The 16,898-nt window shown below is 47.0% G+C and overlaps 2 protein-coding genes across 15 annotated transcripts in view; one reads left to right on the forward strand and one right to left on the reverse strand.

The window, feature by feature from the left end:
- SLC23A1 (solute carrier family 23 member 1) lies at positions 1–15,877 on the forward strand. 6 transcript variants are annotated; one of them, XM_058735039.1, is made up of 16 exons: positions 56–346; positions 1,434–1,495; positions 2,136–2,270; positions 2,732–2,889; positions 3,631–3,719; positions 3,880–3,947; positions 4,251–4,432; positions 4,544–4,664; positions 4,955–5,111; positions 5,414–5,561; positions 6,350–6,455; positions 6,698–6,827; positions 6,927–7,070; positions 7,630–7,725; positions 10,220–10,483; positions 15,483–15,877. In XM_058735039.1, exons 1-15 carry the CDS (start codon positions 265–267, stop codon positions 10,462–10,464), a joined length of 1,923 nt encoding a protein of 640 aa, XP_058591022.1. In that variant the 5' UTR covers positions 56–264; the 3' UTR covers positions 10,465–10,483; positions 15,483–15,877. The 6 variants fall into 6 exon arrangements, with proteins under 6 accessions (XP_058591046.1, XP_058591065.1, XP_058591041.1 ...); XM_058735058.1 differs by lacking the exon at positions 7,630–7,725 and having other exon boundaries at positions 28–346; XM_058735071.1 differs by lacking the exon at positions 10,220–10,483 and having other exon boundaries at positions 37–346.
- The window catches only part of PAIP2 (poly(A) binding protein interacting protein 2), a 22,014-nt gene continuing 19,053 nt past the window's right edge, over positions 13,938–16,898 (reverse strand). For all 9 annotated transcript variants that reach the window (XM_058735294.1, XM_058735249.1, XM_058735302.1 and 6 more), the window contains one exon: positions 13,938–14,954. In XM_058735294.1, the coding sequence (XP_058591277.1) occupies positions 14,898–14,954 (57 nt within the window). In that variant the 3' untranslated portion in view covers positions 13,938–14,897. The remainder of the gene's footprint in view (positions 14,955–16,898) is intronic.

Genomic DNA, 16,898 nt, shown 5'->3' on the forward strand with positions numbered 1-16,898 from the left:
GCTGGGTTGAACTGAATGTCTGTGGGACTTGTGCACCTAAGTGTAAGGGGTGGAGCTCTGTCTCCATAGCCCCCTGGGGAGTACTGGGGTGGAGAGAGGCAGGTGGGGAGGAAAATGCTAAGAAGTTTGGAAGCTTCGAACTGGTCAGACAACTTTGGGAAACCTGGGAGCAAGAGCCAAGAAGGGAGAGGAGAAGATAGGCAGACAGCTGGAGGAACAGCTGGGGACTGGAGAAGCTGACGACGACGGATTCACGGCTGTGGGATGAAGCTGCTGCTCAGGTGGAGAGCACTGCTGCCTGTGGGTCCTTGGAACAGGGCCTGGCCGTGGGCACAGCAACCCAGAAGTAGGTGGGCCCTGGGGGGCTGGGGCTGGGGCAGCCCAGAGGGAAGCAGAACCAGGAACTTTAGGTCCATCCCCACCAGCTGAAGAGCCTTAGCTCCTCAGACCCTCCCAACCACCTTTAGCCCCCAGGTCCCATGATCAGGCTGGTAGGCCTGCCAGGAGGAGAAGACAGGCTGAGTTGAGGGCAGGTTTCAGTGACATGCACTCACACAGAGCCCAGTGCTTAGAAAGGCCTTGTATTTGGTTTAATATTCTACTACTGCTGTGTTAAAATTCATAATGCTTTTGGAACGGGGGTCCCAAATTTTCATTTTGCACAGCGTCCTGTGAATTATGTAGCCAGTCCTGCCCGGGAGGGGGAGGGAATCATTGTCTTGACATAGGGAACAGGCAAGGCTGGCCCATCTGTTTTGGGCCTCTGAGAAACTGAGGGATTAGTGGCTGTGTGGGGAGGGCAGGCCTTTATCAAATTTAATGGCTGATTTATAGCATGAGCTCCGGAGTTCAGGCCAACCTGAGTTTTTGGAATGTTTTTCTAAAATCATGCACCTATGTGGCCTTGGTCAGATCACATCTCCTAGATCTGTTTCTTCAGCTGTAAAAGAGGTTAATACCGCCTAGTGCCTGGGGTTAAACACGGCAGTACATAGCAATTGCTTGGCATACAGTCATTCCTCATTAAAGACAGTGATCATGGTAATGATAATTATTAACTTGTTATTAATAAGTGGGGAGGAAGAGTCTTGTTCAGAGTGTGACCTAGTAAATGCCCCCCGCTACTACCACCTCACCCTGGGGTTGGTAAACTTCCCAGACTGCCCACCCCTCACCAGCACTCTGACCCTCTCTTGGAAACAAGAACAGGTCCCATGCCCAGGCTCAGGTGCAGTCAGGGAAGGGCGTGCTCAGACGGCAGAGGCTTGGGTGGCCTTTACCACCATGGCCAGAGTTAATACGTTATCTCCGCCCAGGTCCTCCTTTCGCAATCAGAGCTGGGGATCTGGTTACAGATTTACTTCAAACAATGTCTGATGTGTGGACTAAAGTCCTTCTTGGCCTTCGTAAAGCCAATCCCCTCTTTTCCTCAGGAACCGCTCACACCTGTGCCCAAAAGATGAGGGCCCAGGAGGACCCCGAGGGCCAGACACAGGTGCTGGGGAACGGGTGGGACCTGGGTGGGGGGCAGGGTTGGGTGGGAGCTAGAGAGCCTTCTTAGGCCTTCTCCCCGGGAAGCAAGAGACAAAAGTTCTGATGAACTTGATTAAGAGTGACTATCCCAAGCTGAACGTAGCAATTGGGGGATGGTGTGTGGGTGGCAGTGGGTGCAGGGGTCATCAGCTTTAGGACTGGCGGACTCCAGCTTGAGGGCCAGCAGGGACCCAACCTCTCCCACCGCCAGGGAAACCCCGAGGACCTCCAAGGGGGCAAGAGTGAAACCACAGTGTGCCCAAGAGGGCCTGTCCACAGACTTCAGCCTTCTTGGTCCCCTCCTCTGTTGCTCCCCAAGGCATTCTGACTTAGGGGCCCATCCCCTTGGTTGGAATGCCCTGGTCCCAAGCCCTCCAGGAGCCAGCAGAGTGGACTCATCCCTGCACAAAGGAATGTGAGGAGCGAGCAGGGAGTAGCCAGGCCAAGTGGCAGTTGGGTGGCTGAACCGAGAGGGAGGGTGTGGTTTGGACCTCTTTCTGAGGATCTGACAGCCACTTGGGCTATCTGATTGATTCTGGAGCAGAATGGACTTAGCAGGTCCTCATCACTCCACCCTGAGTTCCTTCTCTCTGCTGCCCCAGCATGAGTCCCTGGGCTCAGCAGGGACCTCCACGAGGGATCCCACGATGTCCCTGCCTACAGAACCCAAGTTTGACATGTTGTACAAGATTGAGGATGTGCCACCCTGGTACCTGTGCATTCTGCTGGGCTTCCAGGTGGGCTTCTCGGGAGGGCTTCCCCGCCCCCACTCTGCATGCTCCCCAGAATCCCCACCCCTTTCCGGGCCAACAAGTTTATTTTGGGTAATAGGAAGAGAAACCTAAGGTCAGCAACAGTGACGGTCACCAAGCAGGGGTGGGGAGGAGGTCTGATGGAGCCTGAGAGATTATCCCCAGGAACATGTCACCTGCCAGGCAGAGTGGCAGTCACAGGGAAGAGGACTCACTCCACTGAAGCCACAGGAATAACTTGGAGGCAGATTACTAACCCAGAGAGAGGTGAGGCGTAGGTCTCTGGGAATCCCTTGCAGGAGTATCAGCCCTGGGTGAGCTGCCAGGGGCAGCATGGGTTCAGGTCCACGGAGGCAGGCATAAGGATGGTTAGGACGCCCCTGTTTCCCTTTGAGCCCTATGGGCTCCACCTCATACACTCTCCCCCCACCCCCACCATCCCCCAGCATTACTTGACATGCTTCAGTGGCACCATTGCTGTGCCCTTCCTCCTGGCTGAGGCACTGTGTGTGGGCCGCGACCAGTACATGGTCAGCCAACTCATCGGTACTATCTTCACCTGCGTGGGCATCACCACCCTCATCCAGACCACACTGGGCATCCGGTGAGCTGTCCTGCCTCTGCCTCCCCACCCTCAACACACACAGTGATCCACACAGTGGGAGCAGGTGTTTTCTCTGAGGGCTGTTTCTTTGGGGGAAAAAGCTGCTATCTGTCACCACCTGCTACTCCTACTCCCAAGCCAGCCTTAGAGCCCGGAAGCTGGGATCCCACGTTAGGCCCCTGACGTTCCTCAAAGGCAAGAAGTCTGCGGGTTTAAGGGAATATACCCTAGCTGGGCTCTCCTCCTGTTAAGCCCTACTCTGGGTAATCAGGACCACCCACTCCTCCCTTTTAGGGCCTGTGTGGTCTTCTTCAGTGGCCTGTTGTCCAGGGGCCCCTGCCCCTGTGTGCACAGCTCTAGGCTTGGGTGGCCACAAGATGGTTGTTTTTGTGATGGGGGGATGGAGGAAGGTTGTGAGTGGGGCTTGGATGCAATAGCTGAGCTGTTTGCTTCCCTGTACATGGCCCCTCACAGTGCAGGAAGTGGGGTTGGGAAGGAAAGGGAGCATGTTGTAGGCCAGAGACTGCATTTGTTTTCTCCCTTGGGCCCCCAAAACGTTAGAGGCCTGCCTAGGGCCACAGCGACTTCTCTCAGCTTTGCCCTGCCCTTGTCCCTGTGTCTCTGTCCCTGGATGTGATTCTCTCTGTCCTTCTCTCTGTGCCCCTCTCTCCCCATCTCCACTGTCTCTGTGTCCCTGCCCTCCCCTGGCCCTGCCCTGTTGCTCTTTGCCTCTCCTTCCAGGCTGCCGCTGTTCCAGGCCAGCGCCTTTGCATTTCTGGTCCCAGCGAAAGCCATCCTGGGCCTGGAGAGATGGAAATGCCCCCCAGAAGGTGGGCACACTTCTGGGGTCTGTGCTGGAGAGGGGAGGTCCAGGAGCCTGGAAGTCTGGGCCACTGTCCTGAGTCCAGACACCAGACTGCATTCATGGCAGCACCTTCTCTTCTTCTCTGTGTTCCCTGGCTATGTGTGTGTCCCTGTTTCTGATCCCAGAGGAGATCTACGGTAACTGGAGTCTTCCCCTGAACACTTCTCATATCTGGCACCCACGGATACGTGAGGTGGGTTTGTATCTGGGTAGAAGAGACCTGGACCTGAGTAGGGGGCTAGTTGGGAGTGAGGGCCGATGATGAGTTGGAGGATTCAAGGAGGTGGTCCAGGACCTTTTTTCTTTCTTTCTTTCTTTCTTTCTTTCTTTCTTTCTTTCTTTCTTTCTTTCTTTCTTTCTTTCTTTCTTTCTTTCTTTCTTTCTTTCTTTCTTTTCTTTCTTTCTTTCTTTCTTCTTTCTTTCTTTCTTTCTTTTTTTAATGTAGAGGTCATAGCCTCTAAATAGTGACTTATAATACCATTATTTGCTTTTCCAGGTTCAGGGTGCAATCATGGTATCCAGCATGGTGGAGGTGGTGATCGGGCTGATGGGGCTACCTGGGGCCCTGCTCAGCTACATAGGGCCTCTCACGGTCACCCCCACGGTCTCCCTCATTGGCCTCTCTGTCTTCCAAGCTGCTGGCGACCGAGCTGGCTCCCACTGGGGCATCTCAGCTTGGTGAGCAGGCATTAAGCCTGATCCTTTCCCAGCCCCACCCCTTTCACCCCTTTCGTGTCCTGGCCCCAGTCCAGCCTACCAGCCATCTTTCCTTTGTGCCTCTGCCCCCAGTTCCATTCTCCTGATCGTCCTCTTCTCCCAGTACCTGCGTAACCTCACCTTCCTGCTGCCTGTCTACCGTTGGGGCAAAGGCCTCACTCTCTTCCGCATCCAGATCTTCAAGATGTTTCCTGTGAGGAGCTGACAGACACCTGGGGCTGGGACTAGGGCAGGGGCTGGACCTGGGGCCAGGGCAAAGGTCGGGGGGCGGTCAGGTCCAGGACAGCAGAGGAGCTAGAGCCAGAGCACAGGTGAGGTCCTAGTCAGTGGCTAGAGTAGGTATTGGGGTCCAGGTCTGAGCTGGTGTGGGGGCGAAGGCTAGGGCTGGGGCTGGAGCTGGAGCTAGGGCTGAGGTAGGGGCTGCTTAGCCTGGACCAAGACTTCCAGGGCCCTCAGTGCTCCCCTCACCCCACCCCACTTCAGATTGTGCTGGCCATCATGACCGTGTGGCTGCTCTGCTATATCCTGACCCTGACGAATGTGCTGCCCTCAGACTCCACAGCTTATGGATTCCAGGCACGAACGGACGCCCGAGGGGACATCATGGCTATTGCGCCCTGGATCCGCATCCCCTACCCCTGTGAGACACCCCACCTGGGCCCTTCTGCTTCTAGCTAAGACCATCCATGATGGTCCCTGATGATCCCAACGCAGCCAGTGATGCACTTGGCATTAGCTGTACATTTATAGTGTGGCAGGCAGAGTGGTATTTTCCTCAAAGCCTCACTCCAGCTTCATGACTCTGAGTGATCCCAAATAAGCTCTGACAACTGTATAGCTCCCACCCCAGCGTGAGACATCTTAACCCCCACATACTGCCTTGTCCACTCCCTGCATCCCAGAGGTTACTGCACCCATCCTCCCTTCTCCCTCCCTATCCAGGTCAGTGGGGCCTGCCCACAGTGACTGCGGCTGCTGTCCTGGGAATGTTCAGTGCCACACTGGCCGGCATCATTGAGTCCATCGGAGATTACTATGCTTGTGCCCGCCTGGCTGGTGCACCACCCCCTCCAGTACATGCTATCAACAGGTATGGCCACCTGCCCTCTCCAATATCTGATCCCTCAGGGGCCATTCAGGAAGCAAATGTAGGGACAAGGTTGAGTCTCAAAGGTGTGGACTTGGTCAAGTCACTAATACTTTCCAGACCTCATTCTCCTTACTTATGAAATGGAATACTCATTGGGGCGCCTGGGTGGCTCAGTCGGTTGAGCGTCCGACTTCGGCTCGGGTCACGATCTCGCGGTCCGTGAGTTCAAGCCCCACGTCAGGCTCTGGGCTGATGGCTCAGAGCCTGGAGCCTGCTTCCGATTCTGTGTCTCCTTCTCTCTCTGCCCCCTCCCCCGTTCATGCTCTGTCTCTCTCTGTCTCAAAAATAAATAAATGTTAAAAAAAAAAAAAAAGAAATGGAATACTCACATCACTCACTCTGAGTGTCACCAGTAGTTGAGATAAAGACGCCTAAGGGAAACTGCGGTCATTGACCACCTTTCGTGTGCATAGCCCTCCATGTGTATTCTCTTATGCAATCTACTAACGACTCTGTGAGACAAGGTACCCTTATTATGCCCATTTTACAGATGAGGAAATTGAAGCCCAGAGTCGCCTAAGGGAGTAAGTTCCAGGGCCCTGGGACTAGCGCTCGGACCTGGGCTCTTGGCTCCCAGACCCACCTCTGGCCTGGAGTGGGGAGTACTACAAACAGATAGTTGCAGCTTGCCCAGTCCCCAAGAAGGCGAGCAGCCCGCCCAGGGTGATGGAAGGACATAAGCCAGGGCAGAGGCTGGACTGAGGCCCAAACTCACCCTTTCCTTATAGGGGCATCTTCACGGAAGGCATCTGCTGCATTATCGCAGGTCTGCTGGGCACAGGCAACGGGTCCACCTCGTCTAGCCCCAACATTGGCGTTCTAGGGATTACCAAGGTGCCAAGACAAGCCAGAGCGGCACAAAGCCCCACCCCCATTCCCTGTGCCACAGACTTGCCCCAAGCTTCCCCCCACTTTGGCCTAGCCACGTCCTATCTTCGAGAGGTCCCGCCCCGCATCAAGCCCCGGCCCTTTTGTGCTCACTTTTATAACAGGCCCCGCCCACCTTCCTGTCCTCTCGACTCATCCCGTCAGGCTTCGCGCCTGGAGTCTAACCCTGCCCCCCGACTCCCTTGCAGGTGGGCAGCCGGCGCGTGGTGCAATATGGTGCGGGCATCATGCTAGTCCTGGGCACTGTTGGCAAATTCACCGCCCTTTTTGCCTCGCTCCCTGACCCCATCCTGGGGGGCATGTTCTGCACCCTTTTCGGTGAGTGCCGCGTGTGCGCCGTGGGTCTCTGCGCGGTCGCGGAGTGGTGGAGCCCATCGGGCCTGCGGGACGCCTTCAGCCGTTCTCCTGCGCCCTCAGGCATGATTACGGCTGTGGGGCTGTCCAACTTGCAGTTCGTGGACATGAACTCCTCTCGCAACCTGTTCGTGCTCGGATTTTCCATGTTCTTCGGGCTCACGCTGCCCAATTACCTGGAGTCCAACCCCGGCGTCATCAACACAGGTGCCTCCGCTAGTCTGAGTATCTCGGTCGATAGGGGAGGTATGGTGGGCTCGTGCCTCCGCTAGTCTGAGTATCTCGGTCGATAGGGGAGGTATGGTGGGCTCGACTCTGGGCACAGCTCCCTCGGTCAAAGGCACCATACGACAGAACCACAAATCCTGCCCAACTCTAGATGTGAACCAGAAGCTGAGAAGTGATTAGCAACTGTCCTTTACTAAGACACTTTCTATGGACAGCTATGGAGCTTTACATGTGCTCATTTAATATTCACAACAGCTCCAGGAGACAGATAGTATTATCATTTCCACCTTACAGAAGAGGAAAGTGAGGCTCAGAGAAGTTAAATGATTTGTCCCAAGATAAGTAGCAATTGGCAAAACTGGGATTTGAATCCAAGGGTGGGACAGGGTACAGATAGGTTAGAAAGTTGGGGTTTGTACCACTTCATCTCCCTGCCCACTCAAGGAAGTCAGTAAACTCCACAAGTGGGGAGAAAGTCCCTGACCTCTGGTCTTCAGGTGAGGCCAAGATGTCCACTGGCCCTTGACCTATTCCACAGGCATTCCTGAAGTGGACCAGATTCTGACTGTGCTGCTGACCACAGAGATGTTTGTGGGCGGGTGCCTCGCTTTCATACTGGACAACACAGTGCCAGGTATGGGTCACCTCTGGGAGGGAAACAGAACTAGGCTGGGCTCACATGCACTCTAACAAATGGCCCCTCGATCAGAAGTGTGGCCAGGACCCATGCAATGCAGGACGTGCAAGGAGCAACAGGAAGTTTGGGCTGGTGGAGTGCCCACTGGCTGGAGAGAGAGACTAGTGGCTAGACAGTGGTACAGTCATGCCTCATAGGTCTTGAAGAGGATGGGTCTAGAGAAGTCATTCGGGGCCCTGTGAGTTGTTTCCTTCCAATTCGTGATAGCCAGGTTGAGGGGTGCCTTTGGTAGCCTTTGCTTTCTTAGATTAGGGCAGATACAAATGAAGCATCAGTTTGTTGGCAACACCCACTACCAAATAATACTAGCTACTAGAAGAGCCCCTAACATTTATTTCTCTTTGATGTTAGGGCTTTTTGCAGGGATTGCGGAAGATAACTTAGTGAGTCCCTGAGAACCCTCCTGGCTCATGTTTATGTTCCCTGTAAGATATAAAAACTGTCACCAGTTGCTTAATGAGTAACAAGCACAGTTAACGTTTACCAAACGTCTACTATGGGTCAGGCATGAAACTATGTGTCTCATTTCATTCTCAAAGACTATCCTGGTAGATGCTATCAACACCATTTCACAAGGAAACAGAATCAGAGAGATTAAGTGACTTACCCAAGTTCACAGCATTTGAAGATTTAACAGGTTGCAAATCTGGGATTTTTACCAAGTCTATTTGATGCAGTCTAGGACTTGTGTCCCAACAATTGCACCATACTGCCTCTGTAGAGGGTTTCGGGGGATCTGGTGAATCAGGGAAAGCCCCATGGAGGCAGAGGTTAAAGGCTGCATCATTCCAGGAAGATGAGGGATGGGAGTAGAAGGATGATGGCCCTCCATCGCCCACCACTTCCCAGCCTGAACACAGCTGCAGGGTTGGAAGGCAGGCAAGGCCTAAGTGCCATGGCACTTTTAGAAATTCCAGACAGCATCAGATGATGAGAGAACTCTTGGTAGCAGTTACCCCATGGACTAACAGGTTGTACCTGCTCCTCCCCATTTAGAAGGCTGGCTGTGGACATGAGAAAGAGAAGTGGCAGCCTCTATGCTCATGGAATCTGAGGAGGTAGAGGGCATCAGCTGGACTGTATACTGACAGACTTTGTGGTTTGGGTAGCTGGATTAAGCTACCTCAGATTTTAATAGCCTCAGACTGCCTTGCTGAGATTCTCACATTCCCATCCTTCAACCCAACTCCCTATCAACAACCATCACTACCAGGGATCATTATACATGTTATGCCCCATAATCCTTTTTTGTTTTAATGTTTGTTTTGAGAGAGAGAATGCGAGCACACAAGCAGGAGAGGGGCAGAGAAGGAGAGAGAATCCCAGGCAGGTTCTGCGCTGTCAGCACAGAGCCTGACAAGGGGCTCAGCTGCACAACCAACTGTGAGATTGTGACTTGAGTCAAAATCAAAGAGTTAGACACAACCGACTGAGCCACCCAGGAGCTCCATAATCGTCAATAGTCCTTCAGTGTGCATTGTTGAGGAATCTGAAGCTGAGTGGTCAAATCATTTGCCTAATTCAAGTTGCCTAATTGCCAACCTGAATTCAAACCCAGGTCTGGTTAAACCAGAAGCCGGTCCTTAATCATGGAATTACCTGTATACAACTTTCTTCTGTGTGATGCACATTTTGCTGATGGGCCGCCTTGCATTTTCTTTCTTTCCCCATCCACAGCAGAAACTTAAGAGGGGTAATTTAGTTCAAGAAATGCTAGTGGGGCTAGTGGAAATCTCTTTCTGCTCACACTGTATCAGTCTTCTCTAACCTCAGCCCTCTTGTAAAAACCTCAGAGATCTCACGCACTGCTTTCCTGCCTCTTGACGAAATACTCCCCTAGATGTAAATAATCTTTTATGTATCCATACTACCAACAAAGATTTTACTTAGTAGCTTGACTTTCTGAGGTTTGTATTATAAAAGCAAGTGTATTTCTAAATATGGAATCATAATATTGAATATTAATAATGATTATAGCCTTTGTGAATATCCCTGCTTGGCCCCAAAGCGGGTCTGGGCACTATCTGGTCCCCATCAGCTTAGCACACACTAGCTCCACACTAGAGATGTAAACTGACCATTACTTAACCTTTCTGCCTGTTTCTTCATCATATAAATTTGTATAATAGTACCTGTATACTTCCCACAGGAATGTTTTGGAGAAATGAGATAAAGAAATGAAAGCACTTAGCACAGAGCCTGGTACACTATAGATACACAATAAATACGAAGTATAACCAGTACCTTTTAGGGTTTCCTCGAGCTCTTGCCAACTTAGGAGCTGAGAATTGTGGATTCAGTAACTTTTCAGTCCCAGAAAATAATTGAGAATGAAGACCATGGATTCCAGAAGTCTGCCTTAGGACTAGGTCATGGGAAGGGGAGGTAGTGGAGGGTTGCTGGCCCTGGTAATTTCTCTGTCCTCTTCCAGGGAGCCCAGAGGAACGAGGTCTAATACAGTGGAAAGCTGGGGCCCATGCCAACAGTGAGATGTCTACCAGCCTCAAGAGCTATGACTTCCCCATTGGGATGAGCATGGTAAAGAGGATTGCCTTTCTGAAATACATTCCTATCTGCCCAGTCTTCAGAGGATTTTCAAGGTCAAAAGCCCAGCATCCAGTTCCAGAAGACACTCCAGATAATATACATACTGGGTCTGCGTGCACCAAAGTCTGAAAAATTACTCCTAGGAAAGGTAGGATGTGTTAGATGGTCTTTTGTGGGAGGGTTGAAAAATCATATTCTTATGCTTTAACCAAAGAAAAACAAAACTACTCAATTTCCACTTTTGTGACCTATTTCACAGTCTTTAAGGGGAAAGTAGATGGGTACAAAGTGAAAATATGGATTCTGAATGGAATTCCTTAGTTATTTCATAATGAGAGTAGAACTTCCCAACTGATGTGGGTCACTAAGAAGTTACAAGTATGCTGACATACTGACCCCTTCAGCAGTCTGAGTATCTAGGCAGGAAATGGGTCAACTGCAGCCCATGAACCATAAACTCTAGCCACAGATAGCCCCATCCTTGCACTCCAGTATGCTAAAAAAAAATAATACTTTATGACATGGAATAGGTTGAGAAATACTGACAATGCACAAGAACACGAAAAATCCTCTCAGGGGCACCGGGATGGTTCAGTGGTTAAGCGTCTGACTCTTGATCTCAGCTCAGGTCATGATCCCAGGGTTGCAAGTTAAAGCCCTGCGTTGGGCTCCTCTCATATATGCTGCCTTGTTTCAATAATGATCATAAAATAAGAACCCCAAAATCAAAACAGGATGACTTCAATTACCTTAAAACTATGACACACAGGCCCTAATGGGGTGATCTGTCCAAAGGGCTTCAAAATGGAATAGCTGATGCTCTGAAACTTTCCATCTCTACCTGTAATGCAGATGTCTGATTCCAGTTAAACAGCTAAGTAGTTTTAATGTGCAGTTTCCCTGACAAGAAAAGTTCCAAAAGGAGCTAGAGTGTATTATGCTAAGTAAGTCAGAGAAAGACAAATACCATACGATTTCACTTATATGTGGGAGAAACAAAACATGAACATATGGGAGGAGGAGAGAAAGACAGAGGGAAACAAACCATAAGAGACTCTTAACAATAGAGAATAAACTGAGGATTGATAGAGGGAGGTGGGTGATGTGTGTTAAGGAGGGTACTTATTAGGATGGGCACTGGGTGTTGTATATTAGTGATAAATCACTGAATTCTACTCCTGAAACCAATATTGCACTGTATGTTAACTAGCATTTAATTAAAATTTGAAAAAAAAAAGTTCCAACAAAATTAGAATACTCTAGGGATGCCTGGGTGGCTATTTGGTTAAGTATCTGACTTTGGCTCAGGTCATGATCTCGAGGCTGGTGGGGTCGAGCCCCACCTCAGGCTCTGTGCTGATAGCTCAGAGCCTGGAGCCTGCTTTGGATTCCGTGTCTCCCTCTCTCTGTCTCTCAAAAATAAACATTTTAAAAAATTAGAATACTCTTTTAATAGTAATAATAATAACAATCACTTAAACAGAACTTTCTATGTGCTGAGGACTATCTTAAGGGCTTGATGTGTATTAACGAATCACACAATCCTAAGATAGATACTGTTATTACTACCGTTTTAAGAAATTTTTTTGTACTCCTTTACACCCATTGTGGGGCTCAAACTCACAACCCTGAGATCAAGAGTCACATGCTTTTCTGACTGAGCCAGCCATATGCCCCATTATTTCTATTTTAAAGATGTGGAAACTAAGGCATAGAAAAGTGACTTGTCCATGATCAATGGATTCACATCTAGGAAGTCTGGCTAGTCTTTGCTTTTTTTTTTTTTTTTTTTTTTTAGTAATTTTAGTAACTGTGGGGCGCCTGGGTGGCTCAGTCAGTTAAGCGTCCGACTTCGGCTCAGGTCATGATCTCACAGTTCATGGGTTCGAGCCCCACGTCAGGCTCTGTGTACTGACAGCTCAGAGCCTGGAGCCTGCTTCAGATTCTATGTCTCCTTCTCTCTCTGTTTCTCCCCTGCTCACACTCTGTCTCTCTCTCAAAAATAAAGATTAAAAAAAAAATTTTTTTTAATTTTAATAACTGAACTTCTATTTTTTTTTAATGTTTATTTATTTTTGAGAAAGAGAGAGAAAGAGAAGAGCGTGAGCAGGGGTAGAAGGGTGCCCCATAGTCTTTACTCTTAATCATCAGCTTACATCATTACTGGAGTTTATAATCTCCAGTTATACTGCACTATGATAATTTGGCATTATGTAGAAATGAACTCATCTGCCCCTGTCTAAGCTTAGAGAAAAAAGGATCTGTAAGCTTCATACATTTGGCAGCCAGCTGTGCCACTTGTGGTACTTAGCTATTAAGAGACATAGGGGACTGGCTGTATCAAAGCTCCAAAAAGAAAGAGAGCCAAGTAGAATCATTTCTGCTTCAGAGTTTCTTAAAAATCCACTTGTTTTGGGGTGCCTTGCTGGCTCAGTCAGTAGAGCATCTGACTCTTGGGGGTCATGAGTTCAAGCCCCATGTTGGGTGTAGAGATTATTTTTTGTTTTTAAAGTAAGTTCTGCACCCAATGTGGAGCCTTAACTCATAACCCTGAGATCAAGAGTTGTATGCTCTACCAACTGAGCCAGCCAGGTGCTTGAGATTACAAGAAAACCACAAACCACAAAAAAACAACAACCTACTTGTTTATTGTCTTTTAAGGTAGCTATTAAAAAAACACTGGGGTGGGGCGCCTGGGTGGCGCAGTCGGTTAAGCGTCCGACTTCAGCCAGGTCACGATCTCGCGGTCCGTGAGTTCGAGCCCCGCGTCAGGCTCTGGGCTGATGGCTCGGAGCCTGGAGCCTGTTTCCGATTCTGTGTCTCCCTCTCTCTCTGCCCCTCCCCCGTTCATGCTCTGTCTCTCTCTGTCCCAAAAATAAATAAAAAACGTTGAAAAAAAAATTAAAAAACAAAACAAAACAAAACACTGGGGCATTTGGGCACACCAAAGGATCCCCCACAAAGAATGTGAACCAGACTGACTATATGGCCTTCTCAATTCTGAGCCCAACAAACTCAAGAAAAGCATAACTGAGTAGGGCCATAAGGTAGAATTGTATGTAGAACCAGGGAATTGCTAGTTGGCTGACAGCCTGTCCCAAGATAACGATTATCCCAAAATAAAGTACTTCACCCCAGGAACAAACTCCTTTAATACTTCACCTCAGGAACAAACATATAAATAAGCTTGTGAGGGGAAAACAGGGATGGTCCAGGTGAACCAAAATAGCAAACCAGTCCAATCAGACCAGCAACGGCTTGTGAAGGGCAGAAGCCAATGGAGATTATACTAGAGTAAGGTTACCATTACACTGGTTAGCCAAAAACCTTCTTAAGGTGGACATCCATAACTGCCCTGACACTGACTGCAGCCTGAGGTAATCACAGTGGCTTACAGAAGGGGAGATCAGGTTTGTTTTACTGCTACATTTTGGACAGATACATGCGTAATGACACACTTGACACTATGGAATTTAATAAAGCCTGCTCTCTTAGCAATTCTTGCCAGTAGGGTTGTCCTGAAGTACTGAAACCACAATACAGTGAGTATCAATCACCACAGGAGAGTCTGCACTCAAGCACCAATAAACACAACCATCAGCTCGGTTCTACTATTATTTATTTTTTTAAATATTTTTGAAAAAATATAATTTTTTTACAATATTTTCAACTTAAACACTATTCACACTGAACACGTATGGCAGCTTAACCTACCCAAGTATGAAGTTTAAGAAGCCAAAACTGTTCTAGCTTTGTTAAAAGAAAAGTTGTGCTGCAGACCATTGTAGTGATGGTTAACAAAGCAAGGAAAAGCACCACTCAAATCATGTTACAATTTCTTTGTTCAATTGGATTATGGTGGGTCAAATGTTGCACTTCACATAGGCATGGCTATGATGCAGTGACACCTGAGAAGATGCAATACTTCCTCAGATCTAACACTAGGAGGATTCACATTTCTTATGTGATAACATACCATAAAAGTCAGGGCTAGTTCTCATCATGAGCATTACCTTATAACCTCAGTAACCAAAGACTTACTTGTCTATAATGAATTGTTTCAAATTAATTAACAAGGCCTTCTTCAGAAAACGGAAATTCTTCTTGATAGTGACAAATGCAAATTTAGTAAGTCTGAACTGAGAAATTTGCCTAACAACTTGAACTTAAATTTACTCGTTAAAAAAAAAAAAAAAGTTTGGACATTAACAACGGTTAGCTAACGCTAAGGGACCAGTTTAGCCTCAAAAAAGGCAATTCACGAAGATTTAGAGGTCATTTTAATTTGGCGCTTTGTTACATCTTGACTGGTGCTTCTTTCCTCGCTGTCTTCACATCAAGCCATGGGGCCAATTCTATTTTCAGTAAATGTTTGACAGCTTATTACTTAATAACAGTCTCAGCACTTTTATTAAGCATGCAAGACTAACAAAACTTTGGCAATGCATAAGTGTAACACAGTGACAAGAGAGAGCTTTTACAATTAAGTCTTCTAATACTGCCTTCACAGTGTGGAAATTGTGCTACATCCACCAAAAGAGGGCCCCGTCTACTCAAATATTTTAGTACTTCACCCCAGGAACAAACTCCTTTGCATTTGGATTCAGATTGCTCTTGACCTGGAAAATAAGTACATAAAAAATCAAGTTCATTAACAGATGGCTTCAGATACTCAAAAGCATTCAACCCAGATCCACATGCAAAAATATCTTCCAAAAAACGTAAGACAAAAGAACTCAGATTGTACGGTTAAACTTAACCCAAAAAATCTTATCTATAGAAGGGAAAGAAGGAACCAGAAGTAAACTATATATATTATGTATGTGTATATACATATACACATACATAATATATGAAAACTTATAGCCTTCTAAAGAGAAAGAAAAAATTGAAATTAAATTTGCTTAAGTGTAATCAGAAACCCACTATCTACACACAAACTAAAAAGGTGTCACTGAATAAGGAATTCTGTTCATTTAACTATAATATTTGATTTTAACAGTTTCATACTATGCAAAAATATTAAACAAGTATTGAAATGATGATTAAAGTGGATTGGGGAATTGTTTATGGATTAATTTTGCTTATGATCCTCATTGAAAATATACAGTTGTCTTTCTAAAACTGCTGTATTCTAATTACTACAGGAAGCAAAGTTTGTAAAAGGAAAAGAAAACTACATGGGGAATGAGAAGACCCTAAGATGGAATTCCAGCTCTGCTCTAAACTAACTTCCTATGAAAGCCTGGATAAGTCACTCTCTTTGGAACCCTATTTCTGCATCAGTTAGAGGAAGAATGGGCCAAAGTCTCTAAGAGCCAGTATTCTAGATCTCTAAATCTTGACTTTCCTAAGCAGACATGTCAGACATTCCACAATGTGGAAATCTGCCTCCACCATAGTTGTTAAAGATGAAAAGAAATCAAGATGTATTACAGGGCCTGAAATGTCAGAATACTGGTAGGCTTTTAGATTGAATATGATCCCCCTATGCCACTTACTTCATGACCAAAGTATATTAAATAACATCTTGAAGCAACAATTTAATTTTAATTTTATAATTTATACACAGCCATTTCCTTGGACAGGACATACTCTCACTTCTCTCAAAGGAAATCTATCTAAACTTTAAAAGTGTGAAGTTTAAATTAAAAAAAGCATTGTTCTTGAATGTGCAATCTTTTGGCAGCTACAAAAGAATGATAAGGAATTAACATAATCTCAAATAGACCAAAAAGAACAAGCCAGTTTCTAGACAATGAAATTGTATTGGGTCCAGATTAAAGTTATACATTATGACCAGCAAAGGACTTCACTCATCAGAGCAACCAGGATTATTTGTGGAATGACTAATGTAGTCATAAGCAAGCATATCACAACAGACTATTGAGATCACACATCTGCTCAACTGGGTTGTCATTTACTACAACAAATCTGTACTACAATGTAAATTTCAGTGTTCTCCATACAGCCCTTTAGAAGAATGGTTCCCAAATGCCTGATGGGGCAGGCTGGCAGTATGCCCTAGGAGTGCTTTTTATGCCTAGACAACTGGTTTGCAAGTCTGGGATCTAGCTAAGGGACTTATTTTTGGTTTTAATCCTTCACAGGTAATTATGATATATCGCCAGGTTAAGAAATCAATGCACAGTGAACAAAAAATAACTGCAAAAAATATTTGTGAGTCTAGGAGTAAATCCCAGAGAACTATATTGTAAAAGCAAGTAGAGACTGTCAATATGGACAGAAAGGTCACCATTATGACTTTAGATCATTTTATCTTAATTTTAGCAAACGATTCATCACATTCTATTCTAGCACTGATGCCTATTTATCTTAATTCCTGAAAAAATTTACTGCAAATTACTGCAAAAAATTTACTGTACCTACCATCCCCAGCAATGAGACATAGAGAGTAGGTAAACATGCAAATAGGTTTTTGTTCCTTTTCTGCCAAGAGCTTGTAAAAGTCCATATTAAATCCCAGTTCCAAATGGAGTTAGGGTAACTCAATGAAAATCTTGGGGCAGGAAAAAAAAAAATCTCCAAATTTTCACCTTTCA

This window comes from Neofelis nebulosa, chromosome 1, assembly GCF_028018385.1.
Source record: "Neofelis nebulosa isolate mNeoNeb1 chromosome 1, mNeoNeb1.pri, whole genome shotgun sequence".
NCBI classification, from domain to species: Eukaryota; Metazoa; Chordata; class Mammalia; order Carnivora; family Felidae; genus Neofelis; species Neofelis nebulosa.